We start from the raw sequence: 18,958 nt of genomic DNA, 5'->3' as shown, positions 1-18,958 counted from the left end.
CTGTGTTTAGGGTACAAAGTTATTTTGTTTGAGTTTATATATCTATGTTTGGGGTGCTACATTGAGTTCATATGTCAGGGGTATTTGATACAGCTTTTCCTGACATAAATAATCTGTTTTTATGATGATTATTTTCGCTTGAAGTTTTTTTATTCAATATTACTAATATATATATATATATATATTAAAATAAAGGGGGTTTTCAAAAATAGAAAACTAAGACAAAATATTTACACAAATCGCAACATTTAATTATACTTTTAATAAACATTGTTATCGATGTCTATCACAAATAGATGTTGATCTAAGTCTATCAACGTCTATAACTGGTATATGCTGATAGAAGTCTATCAGTGTCTATCAGTGTTTTTTTATTATTATTATTTCTGTAAATAGTTTGACATTTTTTCTATCTATGAAAGTTTCTCTTCAAATAAACTATGAATTGCATTTTATTTTATTGTTTTTTTTTAGTATACGTGTGTTGTTTGGGAGTTTTAGAAAATGGAGTTTAGAGTTTACTTTTGGATCATGCAATTAAAAAAGTTTTTATTTAAGCAACCATTTTATAGTTTTATGTATGTGACATTTCTAATTAAGCTGGGCAAACTTATATTGGATTCATTGAAAAAAAAACAAATTTGGATTTATATTATAAGTGGAATATCTCAAAATGTAATTGTATTACAATGACTTTATTAGTGGTCATGTTACATGTCTAGCACAAAAATATGTAATAAATGGCTACATTCTTCGACCCAATTATATGATATCAAAAAAAAAAAAAAAATTATATATGACATGAGCCAAAAAAATGGCTAAGTCCACTTATACAAAAAAAAAAAGAAAAAAAATTATACAAACGTCCATCCAATTTTCTATTTGATAGATATGCTTGACAACTTCCTTTCCACCTCCCAAACTCTAGTTCACACTTCTTTTCTTCATGATACAAGCCTATGTTTGGGCTAATTTGGATTTTTTTTTCATTTAAATACTTTTGATAAAAAAATGTTTAAATAAAAATAATCATGTGTTTGACAACATTTTCTCAAAAGTGTCTTTTTTTTTTTTTTTTACAAGTTTGTTTGGTTTGTTATGTTGAAAATGTTTTTACTAGAATTACTATAAAGACAACTATAAAATACTAAACCAATAATTAAAATAATGGTTGTCAAAGTTAGTAGAGGTGCTCGCTGGAGTTGGTCGTCGACGATAGTGGTCGGATGTAGCCAGAGTTGGTGGTCGCCAAATACGACGAAGGTGGCCGTTGCGAGAAAGTCGAGGTAGGTGGTGGCCGAAGTTGGCGATCACAAGAATTCTGTGGAGGTGACCATCGTCAAAAATCACCCAAGATGGTGGCTGGAGTTAAGTATCAAAGGTGTTGGTTAGAATGACAATAGAGATATCGATGGTGATAAGGGTTGAGTATATTGTTACCAAGTTGATGGACATGAATATAAAATATCTATGACATACAAAGTGAATCCCCAAATACCGTTACATCGATATCATAACTCATCTCAACTCATCTTGCTCCCACTCGTCCTCTTAAAGTTCAACCGAGCCACTACACTGGTCGTTTTTCGTAATACTATTTGAAGGAATTTAATGATTTCAATCTTTAGTTCACAAGAAAAAAAAAGTATATTGACGAAAAAAAAGTTCGCAAAAGAAAAAAAAGAAAAAAAGAAAAAGAAAGTAGTCTTTGCTTTTCTCCCTCGATTCCATAACCGACATGAGGAGATAAACATATTATTCTACGCGGAACCAACAAAACTATTCACTTCAATTAATTTGGAATTTTCTAAAATTTATAATCCTTTCTCTTAACAATAATATAAATTAACACCAATTTCAAAAACAGTAAATTACAATTTTATTTTCTTCCCCACTTTGCCCCTCACACTCTCTCCGGAGAGATGTCGCCATGTCTTCCACTTCACTTCCTCTTCACTGTTGCAGCACTTCTCACATCTCCAGTCACCTCCCATTTCTCTTCTACGACCTCCTCGCCGTCGCCGGACTCCGCCCCGTCGCTCTCCGACTGGAGATCTGCTCGTGCCACCTACTACGCCGCCTCCGACCCTCGCGATGCGGTGGGCGGAGCCTGTGGTTATGGCGATTTAGTGAAGGCAGGCTATGGCATGGCGACTGTGGGACTCAGCGAGTCGCTATTTGAACGCGGACAGATCTGTGGTGCCTGCTTTCAGCTCCGGTGTGTAGAGGACCTCCGGTGGTGTATTCCTGGTACCTCTATCATTGTCACTGTTACTAATTTCTGTGCGCCTAATTATGGCTTCACGGCTGAGGGTGGAGGACATTGTAACCCTCCTAATAAGCATTTTGTTCTCCCTATTGAGGCGTTTGAGAAGATCGCTATCTGGAAGGCGGGAAACATGCCTGTTCAGTATCGGAGGTATGTGTTCAGTGCTTTCTTTCTTGCGGTTTCTTTGTCTTGCTTTTGGATTATCTGATTTATTTGATTGAGGATTGAAATGTGTAAAGAGATCTGTTCTTGCTTTATTCTATACTCGAATTTTACTCGCTTGTTAACATTTGAAGTTGCCCTTAATGTCTTGATCTTTTATGTTTTATTTTTAAATTGCAATATATAATTCTACTAAGCTGTAATCATTGTGAAGTTTGTTTAGTACATGGTTTTATTATGATTGAATTTTCTGATTTATCCGACTCTGTTACCATATGTATACATTGCGACTCTGGATTCCCTCAGCTATAAATTAGGTGGACTTTGTTAGACTTTCAATCATCCATGTGCTAGAAAAAACACATTGTGCACTTGACGGCGTAAAATGATATGGTGTATTTAACCAGAATAGTAAGCTTCATCAGAATTAATGTACATCTTGAGACGTAGTTAACCTTCCCAATATAGAGCCCAATTAATCAGTTAAGGACAGAACACCAAACCTTACTCAGGATACTCGCATCTGATTTAAGGAAAAGGGAGTGCTACTATAAGTGAGCTTTCACAATGTGTTAGTTCTAAATTTAAAGGAAAACTGCAAGCGTGATAGATGCCAATTTTCTAGTTAGTTGGAGGTTTTTATAGCTTATGCAATTTTCAAGGCTGCATAACTTTGGTTTTATTTTCACTCAAAAGGGTTCACATTAATGAAGACAGTTGTCCAAGGTACTATGACCTTCCTATCTTTTAGCCAATATGGGACACTGCTCACATTTCCAATAGTGGCGATAATAATCTTCAACTAGTTCGAAACACCAAGTTGAATTTTGGTATTAAATAACATGGAATGAGTAACAACTGACAAGAACTCTAATGATCTTAGGTCTGGTAGAGAAACCTTAAGATATATGATAATCATGTTAAAATTGATTGCCTCGTGCGGTTTAGAGGCAGGGATCCCTGTAACGAAATGATATCCTTTTTAGTAACAATGTTATAGAATATGTTTCCTTTAGTTGTTGGGAACTAAGTTGCTTTCAAAGAAAGCTTCCCTCATCTCTACCGTGTTGCTACAATGCCTAAAGGTAACATTAGTGAACATTGGGACCGGGAAATTTACTCTTGGAATTTGTTATTTCGAAGGCCTCTAAAGGATGAGGAATTCTCAGAATTCCAGCAATTAATGGACTGTCTGGAAGGCAAAAAACCAACCCAAAGGGCTGATGCAAGGGTGTGGTCATTGAATTTGTCTGCAGGATTTTCAGTAAAATCCTTATCAAAGCACTTGAACTCATCTTCCCCTTTGAAAGAAGAGCTTGTTCAGGCCTCCGGAAGTCCAAAAGCCCAAGAAAAATCAACATTCTGATTTGGGCTTTAATTTTTGGATCTCTTAATTGCTCTGAAGTGTCGCAACCAAACTTCAATCTCATTATCTTTCACCCACCATCTGCCATTTATGCCTAGCAAGTAGTGAAGACTTACAACATGTGTTCTTTGATTGTCCTTATTCAAGAAAATGTTGGAGGAATCTCTTTTTCATATTTCAATCTACATTAGGTCTTTGGACAGAACATTCATAATGGTAATGTTTCCCATATTTTGACTAGACCAATCTTGTCTTCTAAGACACAAATTCTTTAGTCAAATGCAGTTAAACCTTTAATTTCAGAATTATTGTTTGAACGAAACTAAAGAGTATTCCACAACAAAGCTATTGAATGATCAGACAGATTTGGATCAACCCGCTTCTTGGTGCTCTCAATCTATGTTTTTTGCTGATTATTCTATCCAAGACATTTGCCTCAACTAGAATGCTTTTATATCTTCTTTGTAACTATTAATAGTCTCTGATTTTGTTTGATAGTTTCATCTTGTAAATGGATATGATGAGGGTGCTATGAGGTGTCAACCTAGTTGAGATGTCCTCCAACCTACTGATCCATTGAGCTCCGAATTATTATTATTTTGAGCTTTGTACTTTGAGCAATAGTCTCTTTTCATTATATCAATGAAAAGTTTGTTTCCGTTTCAAAAAAAAAAAAAAAAAAAAACTTGTTGGGAAACCATAATTCTTGTTAAACTTCTGAGAGATTTGTGACGTTTATGCTACAATAGCAAAGACATTTCAATTAAATAAATGAAAAGGACTCAAAAAACAAGGACATTACAAAAATGAAGCAAAAGTGAAAGACAATAGGAATCATATTGGTCTGATGTTTTAAATCTGTGAAGCTTTTAAAAAAACCATCCTCTCACAATCCAGATGGGGTATTTTGTAAAATTCGTTGTAACGAATGGATTCCTTTGAAGTTCTGTGATTCTGTGAAGCTTTGAATTGTTTTGGTGGATGAATCTTGCAACCCTGATGCCATAAGCTTCCATCACCAGTTTGCATAGGATACTTGCTAAGGTCCTCTTGGAAATACGTAGAAGGTGCTTCCCTCTAGAATTTGGAAAAACCTGCCTTTTGTGAGATTGTGCATCTGTTGTAAGTTGTATTGTAGCTGCTGATGGGTTGGTGGATGAGAAAAGGAGAGGTAACTAAAATTAAACTAGTGGAAGTATTTGATAGAGGGTTAACTTGGATTTTATTCAATCTGTTCTTAGAGTTAGAAGGGACTTTAGGTTGGCTTGGAGTAGCTGGGCAAACAGCCACATTTGGATGCCAACTTATCCCATTTTCCTGAATGGTCTCCTCATGTGAGAATAAAAGGTTCAAGGGGCACTATGCGAAGAGATCTTTCCTCATTGTTTGTTGTGTTTGTTTTGAATGCTTTGAGTTCATTCTCAATCTAGAAGGATGGTTTTCGTAGCTACAGTTGGGAAATCATGCTGTACTCTTTGCTTCCGTTAAAGAGGCTAAGCTCTTCGTAACTTATTCTCATTATTAACAATTTAACACTTTTAGATTGAGAATTAACTTATATACTTCAGTTTGTTGGTCCTATATTTGCACCCTTTTGTATGTTGGCATATTCCATGTTTTCATTCAGTTGGCCAAAGATTAAAGCAACGGTTTTATTGAAGTTCAACTTCTTTTTGTAAATGAAGTGAACTGCTAAGGTAGGTTTGGATTGGGAAACTTAAAAAAAAGAACTTGGTTAAATGACTCTGGTGCTTCCCAAAGAAGATTAATTCCCTTTGGTACTGGACCACTGTCAAAAAGTATGGTAAAGACTCTTGTTTGGAGTACTACTTGGAAAGCTAGCAGAAGCAGATAACCATGGTTTTATTCCCACTATCAAGTGCCAGCCGTCTCCTTCTCTGACGTTAAGGTTTGTAAAGATAGAGTTCAGTTTGATATCCTGAAAACCCTTGGATTGATAGTGATTCACTAGCTTCTGTGCTTCCCATGTACTTTCGTAATTCTAATACAAAACGGTACACGGCTGCTGGAATAGAAGTTGTGAGGAACCCTCAATATTTGCAAACTCTTTAAGGAGTGTTTGGGGTAAGGAGTAGAATAGGGAGTTCCGTGGAGTTATGAAGTCTAGGGAGTTGTAAACTCCTGGGTCCATAATATAAGGAGTTGATAAGATATAAAATTGATGTTTTTCAGTAGTGGGACCCACAAACTACTTGTCCTTGGGCCAAACAAGAAGAGAAGTTCACAACATCTACTTTCCGATTCCTTGGGCCAAACAGACCCTTAGAGATTTGGTGTAGTAAAGAGATTTTATTTAATATTCGAGTATCATTGTAGGCCCTTGCATTAGGGAGAGTTAATGCTGGCGATCAAGTCCAAAAAAGCTTGTCTTTATGCACATCTAGCTCAATTACTGCATAATTTTCATACAATGATTTCCTGTTAAAAAAAGGAAAAAAAAAAGAAAGTAATAATAATAATAAAAAAATCAACTGATGGTGATAATCAGAATCACTTTTTTCTGCAGTGTATGTTGCTGTCTGCTGACTGTTGACTCTTTCGAGATTATATTCCCTCTATTTTCAATTTCAGTGGTGGGCCTTCCATTATTTAGATCTTTTGGACCAACCTCTTTATGGCCTTATGTTCAAAAGGAAGCTAAAGTTCTATTCAAAATTCAATTGTAGCTACATCTGAAATATGGAAGGATCTAAATAATAGAATTTTCTCCAACATCCCGAGAGCTTCTGATGAGGTTCATATAAAAATAAAAAAAAATGAGAAGAAAAGAGAAGGAATAAAAAGAGGAACTTCTGCTGAGGTTCTTGACTAGGTGAAATTGGTGATTTCTTTGTGTACCCTTCTCAAAGTTCTTTCTGACGTTACTTTTTTGCTTCGTGCCAATTAGAGTAGCTTTATCATAAATTCCCTTTGTGGATACATCCATCCGTCCCGTTTCTATGTATTTTTCTGCTTACACCATAAAGCTATGGCCTCGAACTATAACCATTTGGTTTTTTGTTTTCGGTTTTGAAAATTAAGTTATAAACATTACTTCTTCCCATAAGTTTCTATGTTCTGTTATCTATTTTGTACCAATTTTTGCAAAATTGTGAAAACTGAAAAAGTAGTGTTAAAAAAATTTGTTTTTGTTTTAAGAATTTAGTCAAGAGTTTAAGTGTTTCTTCAAGAAATGTGAAAACGAGAAAACTATGATCAGAGAATTGAGCGGAAGCCACCATAAATTTAAAAAATATAAAAGTATAAACGTAATCATTACAAAACGTGGCCTATATTGTCTTGAAAATATAAAACTTTAGAACTGTGGGACTCCACAGAAGTTGCCTCGTTGTCTCATATTGCCTTTGCTCCATCTTCCTAAATCAGTGAGTCTTAACTTTTGTTGATATGGCTTTTGCAGGATCAAATGCCGAAAGGAAGGAGGTATTCGATACACAGTTTCTGGGTACGGCATCTACCTCTCAGTATTGATAAGTAACGTTGCAGGCGCTGGAGATGTGAGTGCTGTAAAGATCAAGGGGTCGAGAACCGGTTGGCTTCCGATGGGTCGTAATTGGGGGCAGAACTGGCACATTAATGCTGATTTGAACCATCAAGCCCTTTCCTTCGAAGTCACTAGCAGTGATGGAGTAACAATTACGTCTTACAATGTTGCTCCAAAGGATTGGAATTTTGGGCAGACTTTTGAAGGCAAGCAATTTCAATCTTGAAATTTTCCACTCTTGTAATTTTTTGTCTGTAAAAGTTTTAAATTAATTTCCTTTCTCTCTACTAGGCATTTACAAAAGGGTTTTTCTTCTTCTTCGTCTTTGTTTTGGGTGCTTAATTTTTCCTTTTTTTTTCCTCTTAGCCGAAGGGTAATAGATTTTGATTTTCATATCTTCATCAAGTGTACAAGAACAGTGCTCATCTCAAGAGGTTTTGGATGGTATTTGTGAAGGATAAACGTACGACAATTCGATCTAGGTTATATTATTAAGTGGGTTTTTTTTCTTAATTAATTTATTTAATTAGTACTATGGGTAGCGCAATTGGACCATTGGCTCTCGAATAACTAACACATCCATATGCTAGTTCTATGCTCGCCAATCGCTTTGACTATTAATAAAGTTTTAATCATATTGAAAATTTCTATCATTCAAATATAGGGAATTGAGCTAATTTATTTATAAATATAGTAAAATATTATCGTCTATCAATATCATAATAGACATTAATAGATGTTTATCACTATCTATCATTGAACGACGTGACATTTTATTATATTTGAAAACATTTCGAGTAATTTTGCAGGTTAAAATAATTACCTTAAAAAATACATTTGGTCTAATTTTTTGGAATAAATTATTTTATTTTATTTTATTTTATTCATTCATTTATTTTTATTTTTTTATTTTTTTGTAACGATCAAGTCTCTTTCATTTAACAAGATATTTTACTTTATCATCGTGTAAGAAATTTCATTACATCCTAACAATATTTTTCATGATAAAAATTATATCATATAAAATTTAAAGTACATAGACTAAAAAAAGTCGAAAAAGAATGCAACACTAACATGAATCCAATCTAGAGCATAAAGCTCTCATACAAATGATAAGAAAATCTTAGCGAATTGAATATAAGAATTGTTATGGTCATCATCTTGATTTGAAGATAGAATGGATTTATCTCGATAAATTCAAGATTTGAATCACTTCTCAAGTAGTTTGATCAACATTACTTGAATAATCTTGGCATGAAAACCTGATTTTTTTTTTGAAATAATGTTTTTTTAATAAATAATGACAAAAATAGGGTTGAAGGTAATAGGTGTTTTGGGAAAGTATCGACAAAACTAGTGTAGTGGAATCGTGTACTCGGTACACGATTACCATGTGGCATACTCGTGTACCCGGTACACGAGTACCATTTAATCTAGTCAGTTAACCACGTCGGCTGACTGGTTGATCGTCAAGCGAACTCGTGTACCCGGTACACGATTCGCTTATAATTTTTTTNATATAAATTAATTCCTTCATTATTGTTTATAATTTTTTTTAATTATTAAACTTAATTCTTTCATTATTAAACTTAATTATATATTTTATCTACAATGAAAACATCTTGCACTCATATTAAAAAAAATATACCATGATATTAAAGAATATTTACAATTAGTTCTTTAATTTACAATTTGAAAATGATACAATGCGGGATTTAAAAACGACTCCCCCTGGCCCTTACTTCTCATGGGGTTGTCTACGTGTCCCTCTAAATAAGGTTCACCCCGTTATCGTTGTCGTTTACGGCGAATACGTCTTCGATCGGTGTCAGCAACATTGAATCGTCTTGTTTGTTGAATAATACCTTCTACGTTGACCAATGTTTGCTGACACATTGAACCCAATTCTGGTAAGTTGTTCTGCACTGAATATTGTTGAACATCACCAATAAAATTATTCTGTACAATAAAAAAAATAAATATTAAACAATATTCATATCATATATATGGAAAATGTCTGATTTTAAATCTCTTACCATGCAGTAATAGTAAGCACCGCCAGGTGAGATAAATCGCCTCGTGATCGAATTGTATAAGGGAAAGTAGTCGTCTGATACAGCTGGCCCATTTGTTAATTCTCCCTGTGCACAACGATCACGTCGTCCATGCCAGTAGGATAAATATTCTGCATGGACTCGATGCCAGTCTTGGTCGTGCTTACCTCTTAAATCAATCTGGTATAGTGATGGGAGTGTATAGGACAACGAAGGTATCATTTGTCGCATACCAAACTGTCTCAGCACGCGATCTGGATGATGCCACTCTACTATATGAAAGCATATAAGAGGGCTAACGTCAACCAGATGTCTTCACCATCACGACAATAATCAGTTAAGGATGACCAAATCTGTGTGTGTGGCGTCCAAATAACCTGACCAAAATAATAATAATAATAATAATAATAATAAGTATAAATATAAAATGTTTTAAATATTCATTTATATACATATTTACTACCTGATTGTGCGTCAGCATGTCGAATATTTTTCTGTACACGAGCAATATATTTGCTGACTGTTCAGAGGCAGTTACCATTCCATCTAAAATTATAAAAAATACAATTAATTTATATTCTTATATAAAATGGTAACGAAATAAATATATAAATAAAATAATACCTGGTACTAAGTGGACGATGATCTGGGGTCTGTAGTTGGACTTGTGGTGCTCTAATTGGAAATCGATCATGAACCCATACTTGTAATGGTATCAGTGGCCCCGCTATTTCCAATGCTTGTGTATTGGAAACCCGACAAAGTTCTCTGTACAACCATGCAAGACATGCACCACCCCACGAGTACGTACGAGCATGCTCGAAATCAGACAATAATGGGAGGAACATGAGATGCACCAGAGTATTTGACTTGTCGGCAAATAAAAATCCTCCAATAAGCTGCAGGTAAATAGATATTGCTCAAGTTGCGTAACCATAACATACGCTGATGTCGTCAAAGCATACGGAGGTAATTCGGGAAACTGGGACGCCAAACCAAGAGATTCTCAATCTTAATCCCTTCAGATCCTTTGGTAGAACGCCTAAGAGCTCTTCAACAACGTTCTTCCAGTCATATTGTAGTGAGCCTGTTAGTGGTTGCCCATCCACTCATAGACCAAATTGTTCGGCAACATCCTGCAGCGTAATTTAGGGGTGGAAACGGTTCGGTTTGGTGGTTAAACCGATCGAACCATTCCATTGGTTCTATGCAGTTCGGTTCAGTTTCAAATTCGGTTTTGGCATTTTTTAAAAAATCCATGTTATTATTCTTTTTTTAATTAAAAGCGGTTTGGTTCGATTCAGTTTTAAATTCGGGTTGTTCTTTAAATTAAAAGCGGTTCGGTTTAAAATTCAGTTTTACTCTTTTTTTAAATAAATTAATATAATAATTAATAAATAATATAAATAATATATAATAATATATTAATTAAAAACTATCTGTGTCGTATTCAAATTCGGTTTTCGAAAGTGAAATCGAACCGAACTGAATTTTTCGGTTTCACTAAGTCTTCAGTTCAGTTCGGTTTTTGCAGTTTGAATGACCACCCTAGCATAATCGTACATTCCCCACATGGCAGGTGAAATGTGTGGGTCTCTGGTCTCCAGCGCTCAACTAGAGTAGTAATAAGGTGCCAATCAAGCTGGATGAAACCAATCTGTACAACTCCAAGAAAACCTATCTCCTAAACATATGGAATAATGCGGTGATCAAATGAGATAGTATGTTGTGTAGTCCCCTCCCTTCTCCGACAACTCAACACTATAGTGGAAGAACTATCCCATACTGTCTGTGAACGATGCGTGTTTTGTTGGTACAATTGTACATGATTAGAAGGACTAGGCTCCATTACCTAAAAAGTTCAAATTATATTACATAATAAAATCCATGACATAAAAGATACATAAAAAATACATTAAAAAATATAATTACATAAAATAAATTTATTACATAAATTCATTATAAATACATAAAGAATACAAATACATGAAATATACAATTACATGAAAAATATAATTACATAAAGAATACAAATACATGAAATATACAATTACATGAAAAATATAAATACATAAAGAATACAAATACATGAAATATACAATTACATGAAAAATATAAATACATAAAGAATACAAATACATGAAATGTATAAGTAAAAAAAAAATACACCTAATGACCCGAAGACAACGAAGCACCTAGTTTACGGTGTGGACAAGTGCGTCTGTTATGTCCTTCTCTTTTACAAATTGTACATTGCACTTTTTGGCTTGCTTCTCTCCAATCCATTTCATATGAATGCGCATACTTTTTGACCGACCTTGTTCTTTAAGTAAGTCCGCATTTGGACAAACTTTTGTAAATGATAATTCTGGCCAATAATCTGGGTGTTGAATTGGATGGAAGCGGTCTTCAAAACAACGCTTGAAATTGGACAATTTGTAGCATTCATCAATAAGTGGTAGATATGTCATATGCATATAATTACAAACTGCAATTACATGAGAGCATGGAATCTTGAATGATTGCCACTTATTGCAAGAACATGTCCCTTCTTTCGAGCTTAAAACTTGTGTGTTGTCCTTTGTAGGGAGAAATCATACTTATGCCAGTTTGTACTTCGAAAGTTTGACTTTCCCTGTCAATGGATGTCACCGTATGTGTCGATGCTCGTTTTTCCCACCTCTTCAGTTTCTTTAGGGCATATTCTGTATATATGTCTCCACGATCAAATGCTTCACTGATTTCTTGTCTCCGACGTTCAAAATACAGTATTGTGCGATAGAATGTTAGCCTAACCAAAGAAGTAATTAGTAATATTCTAGCACCTTTGAAAACGCCATTCATGCATTCGGCTGCATTGCTGGTCATCCACCCATAGCGGTACCCACCGTCGTGACTGTGTCCATTTTTCCAAGTCAATGTCTAAAAAAAATTCAAGACATTAAGGGTGCAATTGTTTCAATTCTTTCATGCACCGAATGAACTTACGCCTTTGGTGTTGATTTTCGACCTTAAACACCAAACTTTTTAGTTGCTTCAATTTGTATTTTGTATTGAAATTACTGGCAACATGGCGAAGACAATATCGGTGGGTTCACTCCAACGAATTTCTTCATTATTAATTGCAGAAAGAATGCCCTTATGTCTGTCAGAAATCAAGCAAATACCCTCTCTTTGGGTAACATATTCACGCAATGTCCACAAAAACCATGACCAACTGGACGAATTCTCACCTTCTACGATATCAAAAGAAAGGGGAAATATATGTCCGTTTGCATCAATAGATAAGGTTGTCAATAATTTCCCCTTATATTTTCCATAGAGATGAGTTCCATCAATCTGGATTAATGGCCTACAATGGTTGAACCCTTCTTTTGCAGGACCAAAAGACCAAAAAACTTGTCCAAAAATAGTCGTACCTGGCACATTAAAGGGAAGTAAAAACCAATCTGTTCGTGTTCCTGGATTGTAACGAACAACAGCATTCAGCCAATACGGAAGCTTCGAATATGATTTCCCCCAATCGCCAAACACAACAATTAACGTTTTTCTCTTGGCTTGCCACACCTGTCTATAATTGACATTATAGCCATATTGTTTTTTAATGACTTCTTGAAGTAGGGCCATAGGTACTCCAGGATCAGCTCTAACCAAAATTTGAATTTCGATACTCATGAAATTTAAATTCAGTTGTGAATGATCCTGTGTCAATTCTGAAAACAAACATGAGTGTTCTCCTTAGTTTTGTGATTTCGAGCATCCCATGAGTTTTGCACCGACATGCCCGTAGCCTCCAAGCACAACCGTCACTCCATGATTTACATTTAACATACCAAAGATCCTAATTTGATTCCACTACGATAATTTCGTAGTGTTCTGTCACACAATATTTTTTTACAGCAAGCTGTAAATCTTCTTTGGTATTAAATAACATTCCTTTTTGTATTAAACTACAGTTATCTACTCCTACATTCATTTCTTTCAAAGTAGACTTCTAGTTCACAAGTTGAATTTGTCATTTTCCAATCTATTTGGGTGCACATTTCCGATGGTACCAATTCAAGATCATGTTCACCACTACCGTCGTTTCCAAATAATTCATCAACTTCAACGTCAATGTCACTATCTCCATCATTTCCAAGTTCAAGAATTACTAAATCTTCAGGACGCATTGGCATATTTATTATGTTTTTTTCAATTGTCATAGTTGACAAAAAAATATGTTAATATGTCAACCCAACAAACTCAAATTTCTAAATTTAACATATAAAATCTAAATATTATACATTTAAATCAGACCAAATCTAAGATTTATAAATTATATATTTAAATCAGCTCAAACAAATAAACAAATATAAGATCTACAAACATATACATATAAGATCAACCTAACAAATACATATAAGATTTCTATGTTTAAATCAATCCAAACAAATAAAAAAATATAAGATCAGCCCAAAAACATACATAAACTAAATCAGTCAAAAAATATACATAAACTAAATCAACCAAAAAACATACATAAACTATACATAAACTAAATCATACATAAACTATACATAAATTAAACTATACATAAACTAAATCATACAAAAACTATACATAGACTAAATCATACATAAACTATACATAAACTATACATAAACTAAGTTTAAAATAAACTCAACCCAAAAACATGCAAAAACATACATATAAATATAGATCAGCCAAAAACATACATAAATTAGAGAAAGAATTCCAAAAACATACATATATTTCTAAGTTTAAAATATATTGAAAAACAACTAGAGAAAGAAATATACCACAAAAAGGAGCAAAAATTGATAGTAAAAAAAGTATGAAAATCGAGCAACACGACCGCTACAATAGAGGATTCAGTGAGGATCAAATGGAGGACTGAAAATCGAGCAAAATCGAAATTTTGGAAGATTTCGATGAAATGGAGGTCTCGGTGAGGAAAATCAATGAGATTTTGGAAAGTAGAAAGCAAAATAGAAGAAGAAATCGAAAGCAAAAATCAGTGAGAGGAAGAAATCGTTCATGCAAAAATAATCCAAAAATAATCCATACATGCATACCGGATACTTTTGTCGATATTTCTACATTTTTATTTGTTCAACCTTGATATCTCATATGAGGAGAGTGTAAATCGACATTTTCATTATATCGTTAAAAAAATTCATGAAGCATAGAAAATAAACAATAAAATGTTGCTAATGTGAATATAATATAAACAATAAATAATTTCTTCCTATTTTTTTTTTGTTTCATGTCAATATTTTTGTCAACATTTACCTAAACTGAGAGACGACATAATGTGAGATCAAACTACACTTAATATATATATATATATATATAAGTCATTTTATAACCGAGTTGTAAATACTTATATTTTAATATAATAAAATAGAACATGTTCCAACCTATGAAATATATAGAAAATTACCCCACTTCATATAACTTAAATAATTATAAAACTTTATAATATAGCATATTCATTCATATTTACTTAGAAGGTCTTGGAAATTCCATTTATTTATATAACAAAAGAGAACTTGAACATCATATACTCTTACCACATTGTGAAACTCAATTCTTTGGAAGCATTAATACAAATAAAACAAAAAGGGCCAAGTCATGTTGATCATGTAGTTTCTTTCATTATTAACTTTATAAACTATGCTTATACTTCCTTGTTGGGCCGACCATAGCTATACTCTCCAATATATCAATTACTCCAATGTCTTTGTAACAAAGTTTTGGTTGTTATATATTATATAGTTTGGAACGAGTATCATAATAATTATAAAATAAATAAATAAGTCAAAATCTGAACAAAGTTCAATTGGTTTAATTAGACATATAACTTTGATTAAGATATCAAATGTTCGAATCTTCCAATCTCATATATTGTTGATCCCAATAAAATGAAATAGATCGAGAAAGAATAGAATCAAATCAAAAGATGAAGAAACCAACCATGTTGTTGAGTATCTTCATCTCTATATAAACATATTATCTTCATGCACAATCTACAAGGAGCCAAAGAGCTAAAGCAAAGGGAGACATATAGAGAAATAGAGGAGCCTTTTTAGAGGGGAGAAAAAGGAAGTATCTTGAAGATGTCAAAAGAGGAGGTTATAATTTTGGACTGTGTGCTCAGCCCATTTTGCAATAGGGTTAAGATTGCTTTGAATGAGAAGGGAGTGAGTTATGAAAGTAAAGAAGAGGATTTGTTTGGTTTCAAAGGTGGGAAAAGTGAGTTGTTGCTCAAATCTAACCCTATTTATAAGAAAGTGCCTGTTCTCTTGCATAATGGTAAGCCATTGAATGAAAGCTCCATTATTGTTAACTATATTGATGAGACTTGGCCTTCTTCTTCCCCACTTCTTCCTTCTTCGCCCTACAAAAGAGCTCAAGCTCGGTTTTGGATTGACTACATCGACAAAAAGGTTTGTTTGTTTTCTTTCTATGCTTTCTTATCAATATTTTAGAACCTGTTTGAAATGACTTTTAACTACACTTCGACACCCTTCCAAAGTCAATAATTTTCTAGTGTTTATCCTTTGAAATCATAAAAATGTATTTGAAATTGGGTTACACCAAAAGTTTTGACTATCAAGGCATAGCTAGGCATGTTTTTCATTTTTCATTTTTTTTAATATCAAATGGGGCATGAATAATTGAAACTTACCCATTTGTGTGTGCTTAGTTTTAGATTAACTTCTTCCTTAAAAAAAGTCTTAAGATTAACTAGAAGCGTATTAATATTAATTATTATGGAGATTTTTGAAAATAAAAAAATAAGGAAGACTATTTACACAAAATAGCAAAATTTTATTCTTCTTTAATAGATGTTGATAGAAGTCTATCAATGATAGAAATTGATAGAAGTCTATCAATGATAGAAACTGATAGAAGTCTATCACTGATAAACGCCGATAGAAATCTATCAGTGTTTTTTTTTTACTATTTCTGTAAATGGTTTGACATTATTTCTATATGTGAAATTTTTCCTAATTATTTTCTCCATTTTCAATTTATTCTTTTAAAAGAAATTTAGCCTCCTAGTTATGTTTTTGTTATAAATAAAACTGTCATATTTTGTTGATAACTTACCCTAATCAAATAGATAATTAAGACCTTGCTTGAATATCATTTAGTTTTTTGTTTTATATTTTCGAAAATTAGGCATATTTTCTTACAACTTCTTGACCAATAGTTTCCATATGCAGTTGAGTTCTTAGCAAATATTTTTTAAAAAATGAATTTTTAAAAATAAATTTTCTTTTGGTTTTAAAAATTTGACTTGGTTTTTTAAAACACTTCTATGAATTAGTTATTAAACCAATGTTTAAAAAACTAATGTTTAATAGTTGGAAACTAATGTTTAAAAAACTAAAATTAATTACTTATTAAAGGGCTCTAAATGATTATAGTAAGGTTTTGGAATTAGTTGAGTTGTTAGCAAAATTCTAAAAATAAAAACAAATTTTTAAAATCTATTTTTCTTTTAATTTAAAAAACTTGACTTGGTATTTTAAAACACTTTTAAGAAGTACAAATTAAAAAAAGAAAAGAAAACAATAGTTGAAAACTAGTGTTTAAAAAACTAAAAATCAATTAGTTATAAAATGACTCCTAATGGTTATATAAATGCTGAAAATGGGTGACAATTCAACATTGATCTCTCTGCCTAGCTAGAGTTATTTATATACATTTCATGCTTTCACTTTGAAGAATAAAAAATTTTCAAACTTTTTTTGGTAAGGTATTTGATGTGGGTTCCAAGATTTGGAAGAGCAATGGAGAAGAGCAAGAGGCAGCCAAGAAAGAGTTGATAGAGATTTTAAAGCAATTGGAGGAAGCTTTAGGGGACAAAGATTTCTTTGGAGGTGAAAGTTTTGGGATTGTAGATGTGATTGCAATTCCATTCACAAGTTGGTTCTATGCTTATGAGAAAATAGGGAACTTCAAAGTGGAAGAACATTGCCCTAAATTATCAGCTTGGGAAAAGAGATGTTTGCAGAAGGAGACTGTTGCAAGTGTTATCCCTTGTCCTGGGAAGATCTATCACTTTCTCACCTCCATGAGAAAGAACCTTGGACTTGAATAGAGAAACATATATATATATATATATATATATATCATTGTGTGTGTGTTTCTCATATTTAACTACAAGATTGGCTCTCTTCCATGCCATATGATTGCTGTTTTCAGTTTCTATGTTTCTGTTTTTGAGTGTGATCTTAATTTGTGTGGAAGAAAGTGGTGGTGGGGTTTCACGAATTTGAGAAATTGTGAAGCTTTTGATTGTGTATTGGTGTGATTTTGAATATTAATAGTTGGATGAATTGAATTCGTGTTTTTTTTTTTTTTTTTTTTATGTTTATTTTCTTGGTAATTTTAATTTTGATTATGTCTAAATAACTATAGTTAATAATTATACAATTATTGATAACTGATTTAAAACTTTGTTTTATAATTAGTATAACAAATGTGGGTATTGTTGGGATAATCAATATATTCCTAGGATTAATTATCCGCCCTTTTCTGTGAATCTAAAGGAAATTAATTGACTATTGATGATGATGATAATAATAATAATCAATCATCGAAAATCTCCTCAAGGATTAAAAAACCAGAATCGAAACCAAAATCTCTATTAAATATAATCAATAATAGGTTACAATAAATTTTCCTTAGTCACAACTAGATGCATACACAATATAAAGATTAAAAATCTTGACAACAAACAACAATAATAGAAAAGTAATTAGAAAAGTCTCACTCGAAGTGGTCACCAACTACCCATTATAATCTAACCATAAGTAGCACCAAAAGAAATCTCCATTGTCTAGATTGGAGACTCTTCTTTCAAGAACAATCTATCAAAATTTCAGCTCAATAAAATAAATTGACCTCCAAACTCCTAAACGCCGAAATATACTTCGGTAGGGAATACTTTCTTTTATATTTTTATTTTCTAATTTTCTCACTATGCTGTCACACTTGATTTTCGTAACCATAGATATACACAATATAAAAATAAAAATCTTGGTAACAAACGACAATAATAGAAGAGAATAAATAAAAAAATTCTCACTTGAAGTGGTAACTGACTACTCACTTTAATCCAACTGTAGTAGCTCTAAAAGAAGTCTTCATCTTCTACATTAAAAAATCTCATGTCAAGAATAAACAGTCAAAATTTTAGTTCAATCAGACCACAAATCCATCTCCAAAATGCTAAAATACACTTCTATACATAATACTTTCTTTTCTATATTTCTTTTATAATTTTCTCACCATGTCGTCATACTTGATTTTCATAATATTTATGATTGATTGCTTTTGGTTTTATGTTCAAAAGCTAATGGCCCAAGTGAGCCTTAATGGGCTTTCCACAAAAAGTGAAATAATCCATGAAATCTCCCATATTTCACCATCAGATCCATTATGACCGATATATATCTTCTCAAGCTTAAAAAATTCATCATTCAAAATAGATCTCATCTAGTAATACATCACATTTATATGCTTTGTTCTGAATGAAATATAGCATTTTTACGAAGATGAATAATACTCTAATTATCGTAGTA

At 32.8% G+C, this 18,958-nt stretch overlaps 2 protein-coding genes across 3 annotated transcripts; both read left to right on the top strand.

Annotated features, from left to right (window-relative positions):
• Positions 1-1,852: 1,852 nt before the first annotated feature.
• On the top strand, positions 1,853-7,797 carry LOC120068520 (expansin-A13). 2 transcript variants are annotated; one of them, XM_039020317.1, is made up of 2 exons: positions 1,853-2,419; positions 6,325-6,803. In XM_039020317.1, exons 1-2 carry the CDS (start codon positions 1,923-1,925, stop codon positions 6,482-6,484), a joined length of 657 nt encoding a protein of 218 aa, XP_038876245.1. In that variant the 5' UTR covers positions 1,853-1,922; the 3' UTR covers positions 6,485-6,803. The 2 variants fall into 2 exon arrangements, with proteins under 2 accessions (XP_038876245.1, XP_038876244.1); XM_039020316.1 differs by lacking the exon at positions 6,325-6,803 and adding an exon at positions 7,219-7,797 and having other exon boundaries at positions 1,858-2,419.
• A 7,681-nt stretch (positions 7,798-15,478) lies between these two features.
• Positions 15,479-17,472, top strand: LOC120068409 (glutathione S-transferase 3-like). The gene is made up of 2 exons (XM_039020166.1): positions 15,479-15,808; positions 17,128-17,472. The coding sequence occupies exons 1-2, from the start codon at positions 15,479-15,481 to the stop codon at positions 17,470-17,472; spliced, it is 675 nt and encodes a 224-aa protein (XP_038876094.1).
• The last annotated feature ends 1,486 nt before the right edge of the window (positions 17,473-18,958 follow it).

The sequence above is a fragment of the Benincasa hispida genome, chromosome 12 (assembly GCF_009727055.1).
Source record: "Benincasa hispida cultivar B227 chromosome 12, ASM972705v1, whole genome shotgun sequence".
Taxonomy (NCBI): Eukaryota; Viridiplantae; Streptophyta; class Magnoliopsida; order Cucurbitales; family Cucurbitaceae; genus Benincasa; species Benincasa hispida.
This window is presented reverse-complemented; position numbering and strand designations above follow the sequence as displayed.